This window comes from Protopterus annectens, chromosome 10.part0, assembly GCF_019279795.1.
Source record: "Protopterus annectens isolate FY-2018-M chromosome 10.part0, PAN1.0, whole genome shotgun sequence".
NCBI lineage: Eukaryota > Metazoa > Chordata > Ceratodontiformes > Protopteridae > Protopterus > Protopterus annectens.
The window spans coordinates 821,458,567-821,485,880 of record NC_056744.1 but is presented as its reverse complement, the minus strand read 5'-3'; the positions used below and the strand labels follow the sequence as shown (position 1 = coordinate 821,485,880).

At 41.2% G+C, this 27,314-nt stretch overlaps 1 protein-coding gene across 1 annotated transcript in view; it reads left to right on the top strand.

The window, feature by feature from the left end:
- LOC122813358 (COMM domain-containing protein 6-like) overlaps positions 1 to 26,459 on the top strand; it is a 388,320-nt gene extending 361,861 nt beyond the window's left edge. The window contains exon 7 of the mRNA XM_044085631.1: positions 25,301 to 26,459. Coding sequence (XP_043941566.1) covers positions 25,301 to 25,351 — 51 coding nt within the window. The 3' untranslated portion in view covers positions 25,352 to 26,459. The remainder of the gene's footprint in view (positions 1 to 25,300) is intronic.
- The last annotated feature ends 855 nt before the right edge of the window (positions 26,460 to 27,314 follow it).

Genomic DNA, 27,314 nt, shown 5'->3' with positions numbered 1-27,314 from the left:
ACAGGCTTCCTGACCGGAGGTAGCAGCAAGTAAAACACCCATCTGAATCTGCAGAGAGAGAAACTTCATCATTCTGCCCACAATTTCCTCAGTCAAAATTCTGGATGAACGAGTTGAGGCAAGGGAAGTTGACTTGGATCAGAGCCACTGCAAAAAAAGGGAGGGAACCCTAGATGGCATAGGATCATAAGATGGATAATACCTTGTTCTAGAAGGAATTGTTGGATCTGAAATAGTTGGTTCCATGGGTTTTTTAGTAGGATCTGAGGATGTAGGATCCACTGATATTTTTTTTTTTTTTAATTTTGAGATACTTTTGGATCTGACCTTGATCTTTTCCTTGACAGCTCCGAAGATGGAGTCGAGGAAAGTAGAAGGCTTTGGAGATCTAGTTAAAGACTCCTTAGTTCTTATTTTGTGGGCTAAGCCCCAGGGATAGCTTCACCAATGGAAGATGGCAATAAACCTTTGAGAATGAGTTTGATTTTTCTATCTGCAAGAGCCCTGGGATTGAAATTCTTACACATAGAGCAGTCCTGCTGTAAATGTTCAGGGCCCAAAAAATAAACAAACAGAATATGAGCATCTGAAAGAGGCAGTATGTGCCCACATTTCAGACACTTTTTAAAGCTGGAAGGTCCTTCTTCCGACTAAAGAAAAAAACAGAAAAATAATTTAATAATAATAAAAAAAAGGGAAGGAAAAGAAGAAAATACCAACAACAGTAAAAGGAGCTACACTAGTGTATATGAAAGTCAGTAGGAAATGGAAACTGATTACCAACAATGGTAAGTAAGAGTTACAATAATGTAACAAGGGTAAGGGGTATATAAAAAAGAGGTATATAAGAGATGTAAGAGAAAAAGCTACACTTATCTTAATAGGAACTTGAGAGCCAAGGCTGACCAAGTCTTTTTGTGAAAAGTGGCAGACGAGATCTGAGGTGTGCTGGGGGTTGGTGCATTGCGGGTGGGGGAGAAGCTCTGGAGTTTTTGGTTACCACAAGCTTTAGTGACAGCTGGATTGGGTTGGGTTGAGGGTTTGGATCCAGACCTAGCAGTAGGGGATAGAGTGAGGACTGACAACATCAGATCCCAGTTTTTCATAAACAAAGGTAATACAATCAGTCGACCATTTGGCCAGTGTCACATTAGATTCTTGTTTGCCTAATTTTCAGTCAGAAAAAGAAACAAATAATTGTTTGGATTTTCTTAAATCTTTGGTTCTGTGCAGCTGAAAATGCAACTGTCTGTGGGCATCCAGAAGGTGTAACATATATTCTCCTTTGTTTTTAAAATTTGGAAAGAAGACTAGAAGGTTGATAACCTGATTAATATTGGATTCTCACACCACCTTTAGTAAAAAGGATGGATAGGTCCATTAAGAAACCCTATCTTTGTGAAAAAAATAAATAAGGAGGTTAAGGAGACAGAACCTGAAGTTCAGACACTCTTCTGGCAGAGGTGGTAGCAACTAGAAATATGATTTTCCTGGTCAAAAAATTTACATCAGACTTAGCTGATGGTTCAAAGGGGAGTTGGGTCTGGGCTGTCTAGCAATCATTAGAGACAGGAGGTCTGGAGTTGGATCCAGGTTGGGTGTAGAAGATGAGGACAAAGGAAGGGAATCTAGATCTGATAAGTCCAGTGATGGTTAATGAGGACAACTGTGCTCTTAAACAGAGATGCTCTCTGGAGAAATATGGGAATGAGGGTTAATGGGGATAGACAAAGGAGACCAGAGGGGCAATAATGAAGTATAGCATCACTCTGTGACCCCCCCCCCTAGTGGGGTGGATCAGGGCAAAGAAGGCTGCACTACTTATTGTGGGGAGTTGCGAAAAGGTTGCAGCATGGCTGGCCCCATTGATGGAAAATCATGTCCACCAGATTTATATTTAGAGACTACACATGAGGCATCAGAAAAGACCTGCTTAACTTTTCTGCAGTCATGTTGGGCTTCCCCAGGATGTACATTGCTATCAGAAAGTGATTGGACAAGGTCACCCTCTGCCATACTGTAATAGCTTCTCAACAAAGATGGTCAAGATCTGGTTCCCCCTTGTTTGTTGATATACCAGACCACCGCCATTATCAGTCTGAATCACAATAGTCCCAGTTGGGAGAGTCTCTTAGAAGGCCTGCAATGCTAGAAGGACAGCTCTCATCTCCAGGATATTGATATGCATGTTGGCCTCTTTGGGAGACTATGTGCCTTGCCCCCCCCCCACCCAATCTGAGATGCATCCGTGGTCACAATGATCTTGGGTTGAGGAAGGACAAAGGGATGGCCTTCTTGTATTTGATTGGAATGGATCCACCAGTGAAGGTAATTCTCGCAAGCTTGGGTTATCTTGACTGGACTGTACAATGGTTGCTGGAGAATAGACCATTGAGTTGCAAGTGCCCATTGAAAGATTCTCATATAGAACCTTACCAGCAGGGTGACTGCTGCTGATATGGACCCCAATGGTTGAAGTATCAGACTGAAAGAGAAGAATACTAAATGATCTTTTTGACTTGGTACTGAATTGTTTGAATCCAAGACAGAGGGAGAGAAGCTATTTGAGTGACTGTATTTAAAAGAGCACTGATGAATTCCATAGTTTGGGTTGGATTGAGTTGAAATTTGTTGTAATTGATGGATAACCCCAGATGAGAACACAGCTAGAGTAAGTAGTTCCATGCTTGAATTAGTCGATGCCTGGTTGGAGCGGTCAGAAGCCAGTCATCCAGCTAAGGAAATACTTAGAATCCCCACAGTCTCAAGTGAGCTGCAACTACTGCCATGCATTTGGTAAACACCCTGAGGGCTGTGGTGAGTCCAAAGGGCATTCCTCTGAATTAATAATGACTGGCTCCCAGATGGAAGTGTAGATATCTTCTGGAACGTCATTTCATTTTGATGTGACAGTACACATCCTGAAGCTCTATTAAGCACCTTTCTTCCATGCTCATCAAGGCACTAAATCTATGAGCTCATCGGTGGGCGGAGTCACCTAGGAAGTAGAAGGGCCAGCCCTAAAGAGCTTCAAAAACACTAATTCCTTGTAGGAAGGGTTATTGTTGGATCAACCACCCCTTTGTTTTAGGGGTTCTAAGATGTCTCCAAATGAGACAACATTGGGTGGTGATCTGTAGGACCCTTCCCCTTCATCAAAATTAGTGTCCTGAGTAACAGACTCTTGTGGAGAGTCTAAATGCTTCCTTTTGCACTTCCTCCTTGGTGGGGTTCTTCAGGGAGTTATCCGAAGAGATAATGATACCCTGCTAGTTGGCTTGGAGACTGGTTTGGGCCGGCTGTCCCAGTGGAATCGATGACTGAGGTTCTCGATGCAAAATTGAATGGGATTGGGAAATCTGAGGTGAGGAATGTAGAGAAGTCTGAACTCAAACTATATAATATATAATTATAAAACTAGTCACATAAGAATGTAACCACTGTTTAGTAAATAGAAAAAGTCCTTGTACAATAAGGAACGTGAATGCCCTATAGGATACTTCCAAAATAATCCCCCTAACTTCCCTGTTATTTTAGTCTAAAACTAACAAGCTATACTATCCAAAATTGGTATAATGGGATATAAATCCCTAGTATCTAACTTATACCACTTATAGCATTATCCGATACAAATTCTAGATATATGTATGTATCCTAAAACAGGGCTGCCAAATTTGTAAGGGCCACAAAATCAAACTGCAGGTTGATAAGCATATATAAAATGTAAAATTTGTAAACACCACTTGAGGTTATACAGAATATAGACATCGACTTTTAGCCCCTACAAGAACAAAGCATATATTATATACATAGCATCATCCTGCCCATACATATATGAAGTTCAAAAACACCAGATAGCATGCCCTAAATAATTAAATAAACATATCACAACTGTTTAGTATGTATATACACACAGATACGTCCATATCCCTATAAGGCATTAATGTTCCACATAATTCTTCGAATCTGGTATCCGTAAATCTTCATCCAACACAAAGTCCAAAGTTCCATAGGTTAATAAGTCCAAACTTGAACGATGTAATATATAATGTCCTCTCGCTGAAAAAATGTCACTTGGGAGTCTAAATAGTAACCAACATATGTTATACCTTAAATGCGATTAAACAAGAGAGCTGATTGTGAGCCCATGCATCCGTTTGTACAGACGACAGGGAAAGGCTCATCCAGACTCTGCTACACTTTGCTGTGAAGGAAAGGTTAGTTTGCTGTTATTTTTTGTATTTCTGTATTGCCTTTCTATATTTTGAATACTGTAGTTTGTTTTCTTTATCTTGTGTTTTGTTTGCATTCTGTTTTAACAGCATATTAAAACTTCAAAAGAGACCACAGCTCTCTCTGTTCTGAGTCAGGCAGAATTTTTTCCCTCCCTCCCTCCCACCCATTTAAGTTGTCTTGTTAAATACCACTGTCTTTCTAGTTGCCCGCCTCTTATGTTAATCTGACCATATATCTCATTTCTCTCTACTTTCACTGGCTTATGTGAGTAATCACAAAACCATCACTTTTGAAATCCCACCCCTTCAATTATTTAAATTTATTGGCCATCCTACACCCTTCAATTATTTAAATTTATTGGCCATCCTACAGTATTTCATAGTACCAAAATACAAAAGTAACCACCCCTTTCAGTCCATCTTGCTGTTTTAAAAATAGTAACTCTCCACTAAACCGTAACTTTTTAAACAGGTAAAACTCAAGTTATCTACTTTCATATCTAACTTCTCTAGTGCACACTGCAGAGTGCATTCTTTTCAATCTTACCTTTAAGCATCCCTGTTACTAGCACTTTCTCTAATACCTAAAAAGATCATCTCTACTTGACTCCAAGTAGACTTTTCTCTATCTGTTAAACCTAGCACTTGCTCCTACAGTACTTATTACCCTGATACAGCACTCTTATAGATAGCACCCCAAAAAGGCAAACCCCCATTTCTCGGTCACCCACATCCCCCGGAATCTCTTTTAAAGTTTTTTTGTCTAGTCCTTCTAGCATGTCGAGGGATCAGTTGCTAGTGTCCTCTCCTGCTCAGCTGGTGAACCTGGGAATATTGAGGCAATGTTACAATTGCCTCATGTACACAGACAACCCTCTCCTCCTCCCACAAAACACAAATACATGCGAGAGATGCAACTATACGGCCAAACTGGAGGCTGAACTCTCTCAACATAGGACTGGCAAGACCAGTCAGGAGGAGAAGGTTACCACACACACTATAGACCCAGTCTCACATAGTACCATCACAACCTCAAATCATACACATAAACACACAAAGACATACTCGGCGGCTCTGATCAAAAATCTACCAAAACAGCAGAGGCCACCAAAGCAGACACCCAAACAACCACCACCTCAGAACACAACACCTGCAACACATAGACCTCACAGTCAGAGTGTCAAACAGTCACAGCCCTTAAGGCCAAACACAATGCCAGACACACTAGTCATTGGTGACTCCATAGACACACTGACGTCCCGCTCACCAGACTGAGTAAGGAGAAGGTCACAGTAAGCTGCCTGTCGGGCGCTAGAATCCGCCACATAACGCAAGCACTCAGGTCTCTCAACAGCAGGTACAAATATGACTCAGTCATTGTCCACGCTGGTGTAAACGACCTGAGACGTACCTCCTTGGACTACATGAAAAGAGACATTGAGGAGCTCTCTGATTATGTAGCCCAGGCAGGTATGACCCTGACCTTGAGCAGTATCCTACCTTCACCAAGAATGATGCCACAATACAGAGATAAGATGATCAGCTTTAACAATTGGCTTAAACTTTGGTGTCATTCAAAGGGGATCCAATGTCTGTCTGCCTGGGATGACATGCTGGACAAGCCACGCTGCTTCGCAAGGGACGGCTTGCACCTGTCACCCTGGGATTCGGATATTGGCAAAGGCTCTTGCCACCCCATAGTGCCTTTTTAGGCAAGGCTCAAATTCTAAACCTACCACCCTAGAACACAAAAAAGAAAAAACTAAGGGTAATGCTGCTCAATGCCAGAAGTCTAAATCTCAAAATGCACGCACTCGAGACCCTTCTCAGTATGGAGAACATCGATGTCTGTGCAGTGACAGAAACCTGGTTCAATGCTCCTGAGAGCACCCCAGCACTATCAGGTTTTACCTCTTATCATGCGTTCCGGCCCAAAATCCGGACAATACCAAGAAAGGAGGGGGGGGTATCCATATTCATCAAAGACACCCACACCTCAAGACTGGTGGCAACGCACGATGCATCGGAGACCATCCAGGTGCAATTAACCATAGGCAAGACTGCTCTGCAAATTGTAGCATGTTACAGGCCACCCTCACAAACTCAGGAACCTCACATGGCCTTCCTGAAAACACTAGAGGGATAAATGTATCACCAAACACCATCATACTAGGTGACTTCAATTACCCTAATATAGACTGGGAACACTACTCAAGCCCAAACACCCTAGCCCAAAAGTTCCTGGAATTCATAAACTCAAATGCCATGGAACAACTAGTCACCATCCCCACAAGAGGAGAAAACATACTTGATCTCATCATCACGAACATGGGAGCACAATGTTCAACACCAGAAGTATACCCCTCACTGGTGAGATCAGATCACAAACTAATCTCGCTGGAGGTCCTCATCCCACCTCCACCTGAAATAAAAAAGACCACAGTAAAGAACTTCTTGAAAGCCGACTTCACACTTCTAAAGACTAGTGTGGTCTCCTTTAAGGCCCCCGAGCCGGCGGAAAAAAGTACTCAAGCCGCTGAATCAATTACAGATGCCTTCTACCAGCACCTGCAGGACTGCATGGATAAGGCAATCCCAAGCAAAACAAAGACTCTTTGTACCAAAGGCAAGCGTCCAGTCTGGTGGACCCCAGCCATAAACAAACTCTACAACAAAAGGAGGAAGCTACTACAAGATAGAGCAAAATCCTTAAAAGGTAAGACACCCTTGATCACTATAAGTAAAAAACTAAGAGCTCTCATAAAATCATCCAAAGCAAATTTTGAGAGAAAAATAGCTAAAGACTCAAAAGATAATCATAAGGCCTTTTTAGCTATGTTGGAAACCTGGGAGGAAACTCCCAGATATGCTCAGAACTAGTTCAAAATGATGTGAAGATTACTGATCCTACAGACATTGCCAACATACTGGCTGACAGGTTCAGTGCAAACTTCTCCCCCCCCCCTCCCCCCCAAAAGGAGAGATATCTATACCAAGCAATTGCAGCCCCCCAAACATCTCCAACGCCCAAGTGAGAACTGCTCTCTCCAAAGCAAAAAACACAGCATCCATGGGACCTGATGGTGTCCCCGGCTGTGTGCTCCACGAACTCGAGGAATTAAACCCACAGCTAGGACAGCTGTTTAATTATAGTCTTACCTCTGGATATGTACCCAGGGAGTGGCGCACTGCAACTGTGGTCCCACTTCACAAAGGCGGTGCCTCCACCGACCCTGGAAATTACCGGCCCATTAGCTTGACAAGCCTTATCTGCAAAGCCATGGAGAGGATCATAATGGACCTCATAAATAAAGACATAGGGAATTTGCAGACTTTGGATCCATCCCAGTTTGGCTTTGTCAAAGGCAGATCATGCCTTCTAAACTTGGTTGACTTTTTCGAAACAGTCACCAAAGCCATTGATGAGGGAAAGGCAGTCCATACAGCCTACCTCGATCTGGCGAAGGCCTTCGATACAATACCCCACTCGGGTATCATTGAAAAACTCATCAGCTTAAATGTTAACCCATACATCACAAGATGGGTTGCAAACTGGCTGAGTGACAGAACCCACAGGGTCAGAGTTGCTGGCGCCATGTCAGACTCAAAGCCTGTCACAAGTGGTGTACCACAGGGCTCAGTCCTGGGCCCACTCTTGTTTGGCATCTACTTTTCCAAGTACAAGCAAACACAGGAGGGTTATGGCTGACAAAGTTTGCAGATGACTGAAAACTGGGCCATAGTAGAAAACACATCTGACACAGATATCCTTCAGAAGGGTCTCACAGAAACGGATAACTGGTGCCAGAGCCATGGCCTAAAGTTAAATGCCAAAAATGCATAGTCATACCCTTCGGGAAAAACAAGGTTACCCCTAGCTACCAAATAGGTGGCAATCCACTGAGCACAGAAGAAGTTATCAGGGACCTGGGGACCCAGGTTGATAGTAGTCTGTCATTCGACACCCATGTAGCTAAAGTAGTTAGGAAGACCTTCTACATTGCCCACCTTATCATGAAGGGATTCTCATCTAGATCAAGGGAGGTCATAGTCTCCCTATACTCATCACTCATCAGACCAATGATTGAGTACAATGCCCCATTCGGAATGTATCTGACCCGACACTTGCAGCAGCTGGAGAGGCCACAAAAGTTCCTCACCAAAAGGATAAAGGGTCTCTTAACATCTGTCCTATGCTGCCCGACTGAAAGAACTCCAGCTCTATTCAGTCGCTTACCGCTTGCTCAGAGGTGACCTTTGCCTAACATACAAGGCCATGTCAAACCCAGATTTGATGAATATGCTTCACCTCAAAAAATCTAGATCCGTCAGAGCCACAAGGGCGGGAGACTTAAACCTCGACACGGCTATTAATAGGACGCGCTGGAGGGATAGATTCATCACCCAAAGACTCCCTATGCTGTGGAATAAAATCCCGGTATATGTGAGGCAGAGCACCTCGCTGGCCTTGTTCAAGAGAAATCTTGACCAATGGATGGGAGATCGCAGATATACCCCAGGGATTACCTCAGTGTCACTGCTCAACAGAGGCACAGCAAAATAATGGGTATAGTTCCCCATACTAAAGGGGTGGCGTAAGCCACAAAACTATGGGCTAGGCTTGTAAATGCCCTCGGGCAGATAGCCTAGTATGAACCTATGAACCTATAAAATACAAACTACTATTTCTGGACACAGTCTGTATGGTTGTTTCCCTTGTGGTCATTGTGTAAATTGCAAATATATATGCACTACGAAGGAATTCTCCAGTCGCAATTGCTCAAAGGTCTTTGATATAAATATTTTTTGCAACTGCAGCAGTGATTGGGCCATTTATATGGCCACATGCAAATGTGGTGCATTTTATATTGGACAAACCTCAAGGTGTCTTAGGTTACGTATCTCAGAACATTATAGTAATATTAAACAGAGAAAGCTTACTAATGCATTGTATAAACATCAGTTGTCACACCCATCAGCAATATTTTTATTTACAATTATTGATGTGATTCAGGGTGACCGTAGGAATAAAATTGGTTGGCATGAGATTTTAAACAGTAAAGAAAAAAAGTGGATCATTAAGCTGGGTGGGCTTTTCCCTCCAGGACTTAATGAATATTTATAAATTGTCCACCAATGAAATTGTATGCTTGCATATTTAATAGGCAGTAAATACTTTGAGTTTTGATGCACTGATGAAGGCTGTGTAATTTACCAGCCGAAACCGGTATGTGTTTTTGTCTGCTGTGATGCTTTAACTACAATACAGTTTTTTTGATCACTATTTGCTGGCTCCAATCTTGTTTTTTTTGGTGTATTGCTATCATTGGGGGCCGTGCATTACCCACGCGCAGGAAGAGTTGGTTTTGTGACTTTTAGGTAAGGCACATAGAATTTGAAAGGACTGAAAAAACTTTTTTTTTAATGCATCTTTCCTACACAAACACACACAGAGTTTATACTCCTCTAATAGGTTACAGCCTTTGCCATAGGGCAGACTTGATATAAAACAACCTTTTAGCCTTTTTTAAGGGGATGAATAATTCAGTTCAGGTACTGAATTTGTTTTTAGTGTCAGTAAATGGTGGTACTGACTAATTTGAATGTCTCATTTCTCTGTTACAGTCAAGAGAAGAGGACGTCTAGGCTGAAAGAAAATTTGTGCCTTAAAATGTAATTATGTCTACAGAAAGGAAATGTCATCTGGGGTGGGAAAGAACTAAAGATAGAAAGGAAGACTTCTGATATGAATCTTAAGAGGAAGGGAGACTACTCCTGCATCATAAAGTCTCTTCTTTAATAGTTAGTCATGGAAAGGAATTACTTGAGCAATAATTCATGAGTGAGCATGAGTAATGTTGGAGTTACCTAAAATTTTTGTGGTTCGGTCACAAAAGTGAAACCAAAAGAGGGAAAGGCAAATGTAGATAAATCTACCATTATCCACACACAAATGGATTATTGCCATTACAGAATAACATTTCACAAGGAAAAAGTCTCTGTATGTCTTTGTATAAACAAATGTCAGTTGGCAGCTTCTCTGGTGTAGAGAAGATGCAAGACATAGTGGTCAATAGCGTAGGTGTAAATGCCAACACTTGCACAGTACATTGAGCAGGATGCAGTTTCTGCCAGTATTTTTCACCTTGTATTCAGCAATATGCATCTGTCTTATTACGGGTTCATAGGTGTGTACTAGGCTAATGGCCCTGGAGCCTTTACAAGCCTAGCCCATAGGATTACCCTGGCGTTGTGCCACCCAACCTTAGTTCCCAGTGCCTGTGTCAAGTAGAGCCACTGGAGTGATCCCCAGGTGAATTTTCTATTTCCCATCCACTCATCAAGATTTCCCTTGAAGAGGGCCAGTGAGGTGCTCTGTTTGACATGCATGGGAAGTCTGTTCCATAGCATGGGCAGTCTCTGGGTTATGAACCTGTCCCTCCAGCACATTCTGTTGATTGTGGTAATGAGGTTGAGGTCTCTGGGGCGTGTAGTGCAGAGGGATTGGGATTTCTTAAGATGTACCATTTCTAACAGAGCTGGGTCAGTCATGGCTTTGTAAGTTGAATAGTGATCACCTCCAAGTAGGTGGTATGAGACAAAGACTAGTTGGAGTTTTTTGAGTCTGTCCATATAGGACGTGTTTAAAGTCTAGGATCCTCTTTGTGAGGTGCTTTTGCAGCCTCTCCAGCTGTTACAGGTGTCTAGTGAGGTGCATGCCAAATGTGGCATTGTACTCTATGATTGGCCTAATGAGGGAAGAGTAGAGGGAGACAATGACCACTTTCTTCTTGGATACAAAACCCTTAGTAATGAGCTGTGCCACATAGAAGGACTTTCTTACCACAGTGGCAATGTGGTGGTCAAAAGAGAGGTCGCTGTCAACCTGTGTTCCCAGATCTGTTATAATGCCTTTTGTGTTCAGTGGACTACCATCGATGTGGTAATTCATGGGAACTGGGGTTTTTCCAAAGGGGATGACGACACATTTTTTGGCATTGAGCTTAAGGCCATGGTTCTGACACCAATCGTTGGTCTCAGTGAGGTCTTTCTGTAGGATGTCAACATCACTTGGGGAGTTAATAATCGCTCCCAACTTGCAGTCAGCTGTGAACTTTGTCAGCCAGAGTCCCTTCGTGTTGGCCTGGACATTAGAGAAGTAGATAACCAAAACAGGAGAGGACCCAGCACCGAACCCTGTGGGATTCCACTCGTGACTGGTCGCAGTCTGACTTGGAGTCAGCTACTTTCACACTGTGGGTTCTATCTGTGAGCCAGTTTGCAACCCAACTAATGATATAGGGGTTGATGCCTAGCTTGGTGAGTTTTTCCTATGATTTCTGAATGGGGAATGGTATCAAAGGCCTTGGCCAGATCAAGGTAGGCTGTATGAGCCACCTTGCCTTCATCCACAGCTCTGGTGACTGACTCAAAGAAGCCAACCAAGTTGAGCAGGCATGATCTACCCTTCACAAAACCAGACTTTTTCCACATGGTTATTTGTGGACTCCGTAAGTCCCAGCATTGAGCCCACACCCCCTTTGGAGAAGGTAGAATTTTGTCTTCTACCTTTATGATACTTAAATTTTTGTGGCTGTGGCTTTTGTTTTTTTTGGTAAAGATGGATACAGTTCCCTGGACTTATGCTAACCAATAATACTGGATATATAGCTTATTTTATTTATTTTATTTTATCATTTGTTAATTCATCTGTTAATTAGTTGACATGGTGATTGTCAAAGCTGTCAGCATGCATGTTTTAGATTAATGACATCTTAATGTATAATTTACTTTTTACCCTTTTGATTCTTTGCAAGTGCCTCCCAGGAGTTTGTGGCACTGTGTTATACCCACAGATGGACACAAACTTAAAAAGATGTCAACATACACCGCTGATAATACTTAATTAAAAAATCCCAAGTACTAAAGGTGCATCAAACAAGAACAAAAAATGAGAAAAGAATTTATGCACCACCAAGCTGAAACTCTGTATTGTAATAATCTCCAGAAATAACAGCGTGTTAGGCGTATGTATGTATTTCTTGAAACAAATTATAAATTCTAAGATCTTTCAGAAATATAGTGAAACAGCAAGTCTATTTAGCAATTAAGACAGCACTTACTTCATAGAGTTCTCATCAGCTGTGCTGACTTACTTTCACTCTTAAGTTGTAATCTTGGTTAGTAGTTCCCTTAAAAACTTCAGGATTAATGCCAAGTTAGCAAATGCTTTCAAACTGTAAACTGAAGCCCTTTTTCATTAGTCCAAGTCTCATTAAAACCACAAAAAAATTTTATTTCAGTTTAAAACAATGCTTACTTCCACAGGGCTCTCATCAGCTATGCTGATGTGCTCTCAGTTCACAATAATAAGTTCTGAATAATAGTTTTCTTTAGAAGCTTTAAAATAAATCCCAAACTAAAAAGCTCGCTCTTGTGAGCTTATTTAGTAAAATACACACGAAAAGTGCTTTCGGCTGTTAGCCTTCTTCAGTTCGATGAAATTTCAATTTCTTCGTTTCAAAATATAAAATAACTACTAGCCATTCAGATACTTCCATCTACACACACCTTTTTGTGAGCTAATCATGTTCCTTGTATTGAGTACTTTACTTTGGTTTAGCTGAGACATGCCTGTTTCTTAGGATTGGTTTTAAAGGGACTACAGCATTTATCCCAGGTGACTTGTGTGCCTTTAAGTTCAATATCCATTTAATTTCTGTATAATACAGAGCATTAGACTTAGAGTGCATTTTAAATTTATTGTTTGAACATTTTTCCAGTAGGCAGTGAAACAGAATGCATGAACCAATAATGACAAAACTGCCCAATTGAGAACATTTCCATCATAAAAGTCTGTTCACACACACACACACACACACACACATATATATATATATATATATATATATATATATATATATATATAATGACAGTAGTGTAAGCCATGGGCATCTTGCATAGCTTCTGAACTTATTTTCAGTTTCAATTTTTTGCTTGACTTGCTCTTAATTTGTGTTATCAGACCAACTCAGTAGCTGTAAATACACAACAAAATAAACTAGGCAAACTGCATGTTTTAAGACTTCCAATTTTTAGTCCAAGTACTGACAGACCCTCTCCTACATTCATCCTGAAGCATCAAAACTATCATTGTAATCCAGGTGCTGTTAACTGGCCACTCTTGCTTCTCCACTGTCTGCAGTGGAAAAACGTGTTTTATCTTTAATGCTGGAAAATGTACTGTACTCATTTAAAATATTTTTTAGTGCAGCACAGAACATAATAATTATGATTTTCTGTTCCTGAATTTCGATTAGTGATATTTTTTGCTCTTTCCACTGAGGCATAAATGCCCTTTTGCATGAAATTTTCTTATTTCTGTTGTATCTGTAGCTACACCCTTGACTTGTTACACCCACCCCCTTTCAAAGTACAACAACACAGTACAGTATCAGGAATGCATCTACATACTGTGGGAGTAGAACCCACAGCCTTCTGCATCAAAAGCAAGTATTTAACCTGTTATGCTGTTAACAGTGCAAGCAGACTCAGAATAAGCAACACTAAACTTCTCTTCCCCGGAAGCTCTCAGCTCCTTGTAAAATCCACTCGACACTCAACTCTATCTCTCAACTTTGCAGCACAAGAAATCTGGAAAAAGCCAATTTTTTTTGTGGGGGGGGGCAAAAGCCCCAAAACCAGGAACACATTTTAAACATTGCTTGTATAATTTTGGAAAGTTGCTAGAATAAAATGTTGTGTTACCACGACGTGTTTCACTGCCAAGTCTTGAACCCAGGAGCCTGTGCACTACAATCAGAAAAACATACCACTATGCCAAATCAGCAGTTTCCTGAACAATAGGAAGACTGAAACTTAAATGGCTATCATTTAGTAAATTAGCACAAAAAACCTGGACAAAGCCAGTAATGGGGGAATACAGCCCCAAAAATAAGGTCAGATTTCAAATACTGATCTTATAAACTTAGAAAATTGCTAGAATAAAAGGTTTTGTGTTACATGTATTTTCTGAAGAATATGAAGCCTGAAATTCAAATCCCTGTCATTATTTAGTGAATTCAATCCTTCACTGATTTGCCACAAAAATTCACCACAGATTTTATGAGGAACAGAACAAAAATATGAGGCATAAATCTGTAAAGATGTTCTTCATCTCACATTGCTGCAGTCCTTACACTTGGGTAGTCCGCTGTCCTCGGTCGGCCCGAATATCAAAGTATTAGGCTGACGTCGGTCAAGGCGCTTAAGACTGACATCAGGACGTCAGGGTACAAATGCGCATGACCGACGTCATATCCTCAGTCTTTTTTGCCGCATGGTCCGATGCAGAAGCAGCGTTGCAAGTGCCGTTCGGCGTTCTGAAATTTTTCGAATTCGGAGTTTCAGACCGAGTCAAAGTTGGCTAAGTACCCCGTTAGGGAATATTTTAGTTTTGTCTTGCCTCAGTGGTTTACCGGATGTCAGAAAAAGTGAATAACTGTATTTCTTGTGGGAAACAGATACCGCATAGAGATTATCATACTTTGTGTATTCCTTGTTTGGGGCCTGAGCACGACGTTGTTGGGTGTCGCTTTTGTGCTAGGTTCAATAAGCGCACTATTAAGCGAAGGTTAGATTGTGCCAGGTTGGTTTTTGGGAAGCGGTGCAATTATAACATGCCGTCGGATGCTCCGACGCCCGCTTCTTCGAAGAAGCGCAAAGACAAGGCAGCTAAGCCCAGGCAAGAAGAGTTGTCCGTACCGGAAGCCGGTTCTTTAGAGGCGTCAGTGGAACCGGTGGTTCCGCCGGAGGCTTCTCTGGAGTCCCAGGGGGAGACTTTGTTATTGCAGGATGTGGACTCTCAGGAGGCAGGTCAGGCTGAAGGGGCTTCTCAGGTTACTGTACTCCCCTCCCTGCCTAGGTTGGTTAGGCCCTCTCCTTCTGTTCTAAGGCTTCTCCAAGAGGCAGGCCAGGTTTAGCTTCTGTTGGGGTCACTCCTAGTTCTTCAGGATCTGTGCCTAAGAAGCACATGCTTAAAATGGCAGAAGATTTAATTACTTTGATTAGAGGTTCTTTGCCCCCTCCAGATAAGAGGCCTAGGGTGGAACCAGAGTTGGGGAGTTTTGAGCAGGCTTCAGATGTTTCAGAGTCTTCGGCTGAAGACTTGCAGGAGTACTCTCCTTATTCTGATTCTGAGGCAGATGATTCTACTCCTTCTGCTTCTCCTCCAGAGGATTTTTCTTTTTCAGAGACTCTTCATTCCATGAGGGAACATTTTAAGTGGGAAGGTCAGGACTTCTCTGATTCCAGGAAAAGGCTTAGGGAATTTTTGCTTTTACCCCAGCATAGGCCTTTGGCTATACCTCCTGTTCTGGATGTTGTTGAAGATGTGTTTGCAGAGGCTTCACTTAATCCTGATTCTTTGCCTCCTGCTCCTGTTAAACCGGATAGGTATTATAGGGTGCCTGAGGCTCATAAATATCTTTATAAGAGTCCTAGGGCGGACCCAGAAACTGTTAGTCAGGGACTTAAGGGTGTCAAGGCCTCTGTTGTTAAAAATCCGGTTCCTCCAGATAAAGAGGCCAGAGCTTTGGATAGATGGGGAAAGAAAGTCTATACTTCTTCCAACTTAGCTATGAGGGCTTTGAATTGCCAATTTCACATGTTGAAATATCAAAACTATCTTCTTTCTCAACTGAAATCTAAGGTTGATGCTCTGGCGGAAGGCATTGAGTGTAAGGAACTTCAAGATTTGGTACATGTTTCTGAACAAGTGGGTAAGCATTCTTTACAATGTGGTTTTGATGCTATACAGGCCTCGTCTAGGGTGGCTGCCACTGGGTCAGTTCTTCGCAGGCACGCCTGGCTGAGGGATCAGAATTTGTCTGAGCATGTTAAGACAAGGATTTTGGATGCTCCTTTACAGTCTGATGTGTTGTTTGGTTCACCGGTGGAGTCAGTCTTGAAGAAAATGGAAGACAAGGCTAAGTCTATGCAGACTGTTAAAGATTTTTTGCAAGTCCAGCCTCCGAAGTTTAGTAGGAATTGGCCTGCTAAGGGGTGGACGTACCCTTCTTATGATTCACAGTCTAGGGGTAGATCTAGACGTGGTAGGGGCAGAGCTCAGAGCTCCTTCAGACCTAGAGCAGGGAGTTCTCCTGCACAATCTTCAGGTGAGGGCAGGGGCCAGTCCTTTCGTAAACAGGCCCAATGACCTACCTTTTCAGCTGCCAGATCCTTCTTGTCTCGCAGCACCTTTGGGAGGAAGGTTGGCACTCTTCAAGGAAAATTGGAGTTTGATTACCCAAGACAGATGGGTATTGGATATCATACACCAAGGTTACAGGTTTTATTTCCATACCTTGCCTCCTTTCAAAGGCATGCCGGACGTTCCTCCTCAGCAAAGACTAGAGGCTCACAAACAAATTTCTCTGCTGCTCAAAATAGGGGCCATACAACCGGTCCCTCTGCCAGAAGTGGGCCTAGGATTTTATTCTCGCCTGTTCCTAGTACCAAAGAAGGGGAACACGTGGAGACCAATTTTGGATTTATCTATCCTCAACACTTATCTGGACATTCCCAAGTTCAAAATGTTGACGTTACAACAGCTTTTACCTCTGCTGGGCAAAGATCACTGGCTGGTGACTCTGGATCTCAAGGAGGCTTACCTTCATGTTCCTATCAGGCTAAGTTGCAGGAAGTATCTGCGTTTTCGGGTTGGGACTTCTCATTATCAGTTCTCTGCATTGCCCTTTGGCTTATCTACTGCGCCCAGAGTGTTCACGAAGGTTCTGGCTCCAGTGATAGCTTTCTTCAGGCTAAGAGGAATACAGATCTATCCTTATTTGGACGATTGCCTGATTCTGGCTCAAGGAAAGGGCGAACTTCTTCATCATTTACACTATGTGATAGCAGTGCTAAGATGCCTGGGGTATTCTGTGAACGAAATAAAGTCCAGTCTAGTACCCTCTCAGGACATGTGCTTTCTGGGTGTGAGACTGAATACAGCATCCCAGATGGCCTTTTTGACCCTGGACAAACAAAAGAATCTTTCTCTTTACTTCCATCAATTGTCTCATCAGTCCAGGCTGACTGCAAGGACAGTCCTTCAAGCCTTGGGGTTCATGGCATCTTGTATTCTGGTGCTTCCCAATGCCAAACTGCATATGAGGAAGCTACAATGGTATCTCAAAAATGTTTGGACACAGCACTGCCAAGATATGGACACTGTCATTCAGATAATACCTTGCATTCAAAAGGAATTTTTGTGGTGGGCTCAGGAATGTCACCTAAACAAGGGACTCTCTGTGACCCGGCCAGAGGCGAGTCAGATTTTAACGACAGATGCCTCAGACAAAGCTTGGGGAGCTCATCTAAATGGAAAGTGGATACAAGACACGTGGCCTGCCAGACTTCTACATCTACATATCAACTTGAAGGAGATGTTAGCAGTCCAATTTGCATTAATAGCTTTCAAGAATTTACTTCTTCCAGGGCAGGTGTTGATTCTAACAGACAACACAACTGTCATGTGGTACATCAACAAGCAAGGGGGAACACATTCTTATCCTCTATGCAGACAAGCAATGATTTTGTGGGAGACTGCTCTCAGTTTACAGCTAAATCTTCAGGCAAGGTTTCTGCCGGGAGCACAGAACTCCTTAGCAGATGTGTTGAGCAGACAAATTATGGATCCCCACGAGTGGAAATTGGATCCTCATGTATTTCAGAAATTGACAGTGTCATGGGGAACTCCAGACATAGATCTGTTCGCTTCTCCACTAAACTACCAGCTGCCAAAGTTTTGCACAAAAAGGTTTCATCCCACAGCTTGGAAAGTGGATGCTCTTTCATTCAATTGGAGCAATCTTCATGTGTATGCCTTTCCACCACTGCCTCTCCTCCCAAAGGTACTTCTGAAGGTCAGACAGGACAAGCCAAGGATGATTTTAATAGCTCCAGATTGGCCTCGACAGCACTGGTACCCACTACTGAGAAGTCTTGTACGGGAGCCTCCATGGCCTTTACCTTCGATTCCACACCTACTGTCTCAGGAGAACAGTCATTTACTCAATGTCAAACTTCACTCTCTTCACCTGACAGCCTGGCATATTCTGTTTTAAACCCTGGAGGGTCTAAGCTTCCACAGCAAGTGTTGAATGTTATTTTGGAGGCCAGAAGGCCTAGTACAAGGAAAGTGTACGCAGATAAATGGAAGAGATTTTTATTTTGGAGTGCAGCAAAGGCATTTGATGTTTCTAAGCCTAATTTAAGTGTGGCTCTTCAATATCTTACTGAGTTACTGGACAAGGGTTTGTCCTTCTCTTCTATTAAGGTGCATGCTGCAGCAATTTCTGCTCACTATGACTGTGACCCACCATTGTTTTCTCATCCTTTGTTTAAGCAATTCCTTAGAGGGGCAAAGAATATAAGACCCCCACGGAGAGCTCCTACTCCTGCTTGGGATCTCACTTTTGTGTTGGAGAAACTCACTCTACAACCTTTTGAGCCTGCAGCTACTGCTGAGTTGAAATATTTATCATGGAAGACTGCTTTTTTGTTAGCCATTACCTCTGCGAGAAGGGTTACTGAATTACAGGCCCTTATGGCAGTTGAGCCTTTCTTAATTTTCCATAAGGATAGGGTATCTTTGCGTACTAATCCTTCCTTTATGCCTAAAGTGGTTTCTAGTGTGGCTTTAAACCAAACTATTAATTTGCCTACCTTTTATGCAAACCCCAAAATAAAGGGGAAAAGATTTTGCACACTTTGGATATACACAGGCAGTTGCGATATTATTTGAGCAGAACTAAAGGGTTCAGGCAGTCTCAGCAGTTATTTGTTTCTTTTGCTTTGGGTTCTCAGGGCAAGCCTGTGTCAAAACAAACTATTTCTAAGTGGATTGGGTTTTGTATTGCTTTCTGTTATTCCCATCATGGTAAGGAGGTTCCAGCTGGGATTAGGCCTCATTCCACTAGGGCTACTGCCACTTCTACAGCTTTTTTAAGGGGGGTGGCAACTAAGGATATTTTGGAGGCAGCTACTTGGAGTTCAGTGCATACTTTCTCTAAGCATTATCACCTTCCACTTTACTCTAAATCGAGGGCTGGTTTTGCCACTGCAATTTTACAGGGCATTTTGGGAGCTCCTACTGCTTTATAGGTTTGCCATCCTCCCTTATCTCTGCTTTGGGATTCTACCCAAGTGTAAGGACTGCAGCAATGTGAGATGAAGAACATAGTACAGTTTTGTACCTACCATAAATGTAGATGTTCGAAGATCCACATTGCTGCAGTCCAATTTACCCTCCCTCCTTCCCCTCTGTAGTTAGAGGCGGTTGTGTGGTTTGGGTTGTACATATTGTGAATATTGTATATTTTGTACAGATGGTTCGTACAAGGGTGGTTAGTTGTTTTTTGCTATTTTTTGGTTTTGACCTTTCTGTTTAGGGTCTTCTGACATCTGGGGCAAGAAAAGACTGAGGATATGACGTCGGTCATGCGCATTTGTACCCTGACGTCCTGATGTCAGTCTTAAGCGCCTTGACCGACGTCAGCCTAATACTTTGATATTCGGGCCGACCGAGGACAGCGGACTACCCAAGTGTAAGGACTGCAGCAATGTGGATCTTCGAACATCTACATTTATGGTAGGTACAAAACTGTACTTTTTCATAAGTGGTGGTGGATAGGGACTTTAGGCTCTTTGTTACCTGTACACAAGGTACAAGGTTTGAGTCTGAGTATCTCCTCTAGCCACCAGGTATATTCCCCTGGGACATTTTACACACACACACGCGCACACTCACACAAAACGACAGCTCTTCCTACACACACAACGGCAGCTTTTCCTCACACACACACACACACACACACACACACACACACACACACACACACACACAGAAACGGCCACTCTTCTTACACACATACACAACGGCAGCTCTTCCTACACACACACACACACACACACACACACACACACACACACAAAATGGCAGCTCTTCCTACACACACAAAATGGCAGCTCTTCCTACACTTACCCCCTACCTTAGAATGAATGAAAATGGCAGTTCTTCCTACACACACTCCCCTACCTTTGAATAAAAATGGCAGCTCATTCAGCATATTCACACACCCTCTGCATTGTAATGAATGAAAACGGCAGCCTATCCAGCCTCGCACACACCTCTGCATATGAAAACAGCAGGCAGTTTCGTCCATGCCACCAGTAGGCACACATACCCTTCTTCAGCAGCTCTAGGCAGCAGCATGTCTAGCATAGATATCCACCCTTGCATCCCGATTCCCGCTAAGGATTTAGAAAGAGCCGAGCAGCCGGAAATATGTGCATGTTGAACTCTTCAGCTCAATTCCGAAAGGCTGTTTCAGTTTCACGGAGTGGAAATTGGAAATTAAGGGGTGCCACTCAGGAATCATGGCACCTCATTATTTGCACCCCAAAACTCTGTAAAAACCGAGTAATTTGGTATGGTTGGGAGGTATGTTTTGTATTTTTAATTTAATATCAGTCTGCTGTCATTTAACCACTTAGTGAGATGGTACCACTAGAATGGAACCCCATAATAAACGGTCATTAGAATTCCAAAGTACACACTCCGACTGGGCAAAGCAGTTAGCATGCTTGTTGTAAATTGAACAGTACCAACAGAAAGAAGTCTGGCAATGCAGTCAGAGAAGCCATGCAAAGTAAAACACAATACAGTATGTTAAAATCAGTAAAAGCCCAAGTAGAAAAGCACACAACAGACCAGAACAAGTTCCAATTGCTCCTAGTACAGAAAAGGAGCATGTAATGTAAATATTCAAGAAATGCAACAGTATTGATAAATGATGTAGGCGTAATTAAGACAAATATCACTGTTCTACCTTCTCATGCAGCTGTGGAAGTGAAACTAAACCAGCTTCACTTTCCTGACTACTCAGAGAACACAGAAGCATATAAACAGATATATGCACACACCACACAGACACAAAAAGTCATACAATCATCCTACAAGGAGTATGTAATAAGCATGCACACTCCTGTCTACACTGTTTGAAAAATAAAACCCAGACACCGCTGTTTACTGTGCATGTTTAGTCATGTACATGCTGAGCTCATGCCCAGTACATAACAAAATGTAGACATTCCCAACAGCAGAGGAGCCATGGAATATCATTTAAGATGTATTTATATAGTGACATTGTTATTGTTTAGCAAGGATTAGAATTTCTTTCTTCAGTAATGTCATTGTGTAATAGCAATAATCCACTAATGCTAGATCACCCTAGTTCATCCTCATAATATATCCATGCTAACTCTAACTACATACAAGATAACCCACACCCAGTTTGGATTATTGCGAAAATATGAAAGAAACAGGTTGCTAGATATAAGATTACAGTCACCTGCAAATGTTTTGATTTTAACCTGAGTTCTATTTATATTTACATCCTTCAGTTTTCTATGACTTTTTTGTCTTATCTTGTTTGCAGTTGTTTTGAGTTAGCAATAAAGTGAACACCCTTGTCTTGTACTACTCTTGAGAGAAATAGTGAATATACTGTATTATTTTTCTTTATAGATGTAGAACAGTTAGTATAACTGGTTTTCACACCTGCAATATAAGTAAGATTGGACTTTCCAAGACCATTGTACAGAACTGAAAGCTTTTTTAGAGTCTATGACAGTAGCCTACCAAGGTGTAGATGAGAATTCTAACAGATTTGAGAAAAAACAAGTAAGGCTCTTGCATGATAGGCATTATCTCTGCTTAAACTAAACCAGCCTGATCTTTTTGTGTGGCTTTTGGTATTAAAGGTATGAGTCTGTTTGGCAGTATTGTAGCATACATTTAAATATCTCCAGAGTTCAAGGATTAAATTCAACACAGGATTGTCAAGAGTTTTGTTTTATTTTATTTTGGTAGCAGCATAACTATTGAATAAACATCAGGAGATGGCATTTTACCCTTGTATATACATCTTGACATTAAGTAACATGTATAAGCAAGCAATAAGGTGTAAGGGGATGTGAGTGACACAGATATTACAACAAAGCCAGAGTTGTTGTGAGCACAAGCCAGAAGCATGACTGCCTTATGGTCCCTGGACAAGTGATATCCATACCATGTTTCGTTGTCTCTGCCAGAGAGCTTTAAGGAGGTAAAAAGCTCTTGTTAACATGAAAAAGGGAAATGCTTATTCATGCTACTGTCGGCTCTGTTTCCATTGGAAACCCCAGTTGTAAATTGGATCTGTTCCTTTGTGAAAATTGCCTCAGTCAGTGTGTTCAAAGACTGTTTATGTTCTTGTCTTTAGCAGCCTGAGGGCTAAAGAGTTTGTGATTTTGTTGTACAATGAGGCTACTTATATCACATATCAAGCAAGAAGGCAAACTAGTACAGAACTGTTTAATTTACTTAACAAACTGCAAAAGGGCCTGCTTGGATTGATTTAAGAGTGAAGTAATTCCATCCCATCTTTTTTCTGCTGTTTAGTAAAAACATTTTAACTTCTAAGACTCGTGTCTTTTAGCATATTTTGTCAAATAAATAATAACTCACCACATTGTGTATTGTAAAGTGATTTTCCATTTGTTGACCTTACCTCTGCACCATGGCATATGGTACGAAAACTGCCAAACAGTACCACTGATCATTAGTGAATTTTTTTGCCTCACTTTAGTGGAGAAAAACACTTTTAAAATAAGTCAGTGTTTCATATACTGATGTCACTGAGGAAAATTTTTAACTTTAATCTTAGTGGCATCACTGTACTAAAGCTGTGCTTGCATCCATAGACTTTAATGGGTGCACCACCACTCATTCACGAAGGTGCCTCATTAAAGTGCATGGAAGCAGCATACCTTACTCTAAGGGTATTGTCACAGTAGGAAATACTAAATTTATTTGGGGTCATGGTTTAATAAAAATTGTACAAAGCTTTTTATTAAAAAAAATGTCCCAAATATATAAGTACAGACAAGTGGAAAATGCATTGTGGTACTTGACTTATCAAATGTTGTAGTGTATTTACTAACACTGGAAAATCACTTTAATGTAAAACATTCTTCCACCCATTATAGTTGATTGCTGTGCTGGGCTGTAGCTTTTTAAATAAGTGATCATTTGGTTTGAAATTGTAGGGTAGTCAGCACTGGGACCCTTCTGTCAAACTGTTATGTGCTGTTGTGCAATGTCATTTGTAAATATTATGTTTAATATCACCTAGTCAGTTCATCTGCAGATGTTCTTGACTTGTCTAAAATATCTGGCCATGTTTGGCCTTTGTTATTCCACACCCATGACACATTAGGTATTTCTTCCCATAATGATATTGTGCATTACAGGATTGTAATTAGCTCTGTTTGGTCAAGCAGGTCTTTAAAGGTAGTCTGTATTTTTGTCCTCCTGTGAAGAACCCTTCTATATGGTATGTGAACTTCCTGATCAACAGACTTGCCCAGATGCCATTTGAGAGTCTTTTGCTAATGGCTGTCACCTTTGCAAGTAGAATCTTGGGCTTTAGACTGTCATTTGTAAGAAACTTAACCTGGTATGACCCCCTTTTTCTCTCAAAGTTGATTTCTGAGTTGTCCCTAAACCAGTCTGATAATTTTTCTGTTTCCCTTGCTGAGACAGAAACTAAGAGAAAGAGAGCCCTTTGCACTCTGAATGTCCACGATCAACACAGATGTTACTTGAAATAGGTGCATGTATTCAGGAAAATGGACAAGCTGTTGTTAATACTTTACTTTAGGGGGAGAACATGCAGCCGCTAAGCAAATACCTTCTAACAGGTTTGCCAGCTGCATTTTCTTTTGCCGTCAATTTGCTAACTGCTCACTGGGTAAATACTGCAGTCAAAGCTCATTTCACTAGAAAAGTGGCTACACCCAACACTTTATTCATAAATGCCTTCATATCAGGCATTTGGTAATGGTCATTTGGACTTCTGAGACAACCTACACCAAGAATTATTATCTCAACTGTGGGTATAAGAGTCTGACCCCCTTTGCATCTGCACTTCAGGAACTTTCTATACCTTGGTCTTTCCAGTATCCTCTGACTGCTTTTACCATAATGCTACTACTGATTGTGATTCTGCGTAACAGGGGGCGTATCAGGAAGAGTCCTCAATGTTACAGTAAAATGCATGTGCTATATCCATCAGTAGATCTTCAAGAGGACTGGCTTTGCTAGGTTAGAAGTACCCTCCCTCCTCCCAGTCTTGGCTTTTAGAGTGCCTGTAAGATGAACAAGTGTAATGTATTTTATTGGTGGATCATTAAATGTTAAATTTTCAGTGTTATTTCTTGATTTACTGGAAGGTTTTCACTAGTTTCCAGGGGACAAAAACTGTTGGGGTGCAGGGGATGAGGATACCTATGTATGTTGTACATGACATCATAGTATACATTAGAAAACATACGTGTGTATCCCCAAGCATGGAATCTTCCAGAATTTTGGCGAATTTGATTGGTGGAAAAGATGAACAACCTATTCAAGGCGCTGTCAAAGAGCCTTCCCATTGATCAACTGATAAGATAAGGTGAGAATGTATCTATTATTTGTCACAGTCTCACTTTAGGTAGAACACATTACCTTTGTTGACATTGAAAGGATAGTAGAATGCATGTATAAATAACATCACTGTTTTTATATTATTATTGCAGTCGTTCATATTCTATCTGTTGAAGGGCCATGTAATAGGTCTACTGAAGTATGTGAAGGTCTCGTTGCTAGATACTGAACTTAGATTATAGTCTGCTGTTTCTTTTGCCAGAACTAAGTTTCATTTGTAATGTAAATAAAAAAAAAAAACTGGTAAAAATGATTGTGATAGTCTTTATTTTGTGACCAGTTTTGAAAGGCATTATAGCTGGAGTTTGATTTTCAACATAGACCTATCTTTATATTTCGGAACTGTTTTCACTGTAATATATATATAATTTAAAATAACATTTCATTGCATCTGAATGCGTATACTTATAGAATGTACTTTTTAATAATCTTGTGCCTCTTATCTGTTCTAATAATCCTCTTTTGTTTCTTTCAGAACTTCTTCAGGCAGTTTAAGGAAATGGCTTCTGTTCTTGAAACTGTTTAAACTTCAGCCTATCTGTATAGATATTTTATCTCTTTTGTCTGAACACACATTCATTAAAACATTAGAACATTAACATTATTTAAAGAGTAAGTGCCTGCAGGATGTGCATTAGTATGTAGTTATTTATCTCTTTGCCTTTTTAATATACTGTTACATTGCAGCAGTATCCTTCTTTTTAATACTAGCAAATTAAATGCTGCCTTTGTATCTCTAGAATGTAATGAATGTGCTGTTGGCACTAAATAATGGCATATTAAGTGTAACACAGATAAAAGTCAGAGCTTGCTAGTTCATCCATAAAAAGAACTCTTACATAACGCCTGCCATATCTTGACATCAAAAAATTATTAGTAACATTTTTCTTAATGTGTGTGCTGTGTGACCTCCTTAACAGAAGAAACATGTTTGCAGTCGCCTGTGTTATACTAACCAAGGCATTATAATTGGCCATCATAAGGTGTACTGCTTGACATGTCATTCTCTCAGAAGTGATATTCATGGATCATGTAGCCTGTTTTTCTAGTACCTCACTCAGCGACTGTGTGAAAGCTGGTAGCTTCCTCACCGACCCAAGTTTGTCTCATTTGTGGAGGTCCAGAAGTTCATTATTTGACCCACTCCTATTTGGATCCTGCATTAATTAGTTGCTTGAATGTTGCTGACGTAAATTGATGCTACTGTGAGAGAAAAACAGCTTCTTCAGAAAGGCTAGATGCCATATTTTCTTTGGGCTAACAGCCGAGATCAGTGTCAGAACTATGGAAATATCACTTGCCATCAACAAGGCAGTACTGTACTGGTTCACATTGTTTCCCGCAAACAACCTCACCACCACCACTGTTGGGCACATTGCTGAAGTAACAACACCCCCAACACCACCACTTGTTATTCGTTTTCATTGACAGGAGACTAAGGTACTGAATTACTGAATTCTCTCCCTTTTACAGTCATACTATATTTTTTTCATCTCCTCAGTAGCTAGCAGCACTGGTGCTGTGGCAAAACTGAAACCGAAGACTGGTTACGTTACAGCAAATGCTAGTCAGAGCAAAATGCAGGAACATCACCACCTGTGCTTTATTTTTCATTAAATGACTGCAATATGAAATATATGGTCACTTAAATTTATTTTGTTGTATGTTATATACATTATGCTTGATTTTCAGTCATAAATAGCAGTAGAGGAAATATGTTCATAATTTTTGTTGCTAAAGATGATAATACATCTTTTAAAGTGTGGTATGTCAGACATAGCTGCTTCTGCCAGTGTATATTGGTTTCAAGTCCCATATTGTCCCCATATGTATTCTTCTGCATATGAAATGTAGACTTAATAGGATGTTTGCTTCCCACATGTTCTGTGTGTGATGCTGTAGAAAAAGGTTCAAATTACAGTCACAGCTTCATAGATTGCTACTAGCTATTGGCTAATAGACTAGTTGAGCCTTTTTAAGCCTAGCCACTGCAGTCCCAGTGGTGTACCCAACTAGTTAATCCCCTTGTCTGTAAGGAATTATGGAGGGGCGCTAGGCCTGGAGTTAATTAGTTGCTTCTCAACCATTTATCAAGGTTAGATTTCAAAACAGTGAGATATGTGCTTCACTTTATAGAAGGCAGTTTGTTTCTGGTGTGTGGAATTCCTTGATAGAGTTCTTTCTTGCCAGCAAGTTCTATTTATGTTGTAATATATAGATTTAGATCCCTTGTCCTTGTATTTTTGTTACCGACAGTTTGATGGGTATACAGTAGATCAGGTAGGATTGCATTGTTTACAGCTTTTGGAGTCTAGTCACAGCTAGCACCACAAGAGTCTGTAAGAGATTAGAGAAGAGAGAAAAGGCTCTAGGTAACTTAAGGAATTCATACCTGAGGTTTGGTTTAGTAAAGAACTGCTGTTTATTTAATTTTTTGTAGGTGTTCGGATAGCTACCTCCTGAAGGGTACATTGTATTTTAGCATCGGC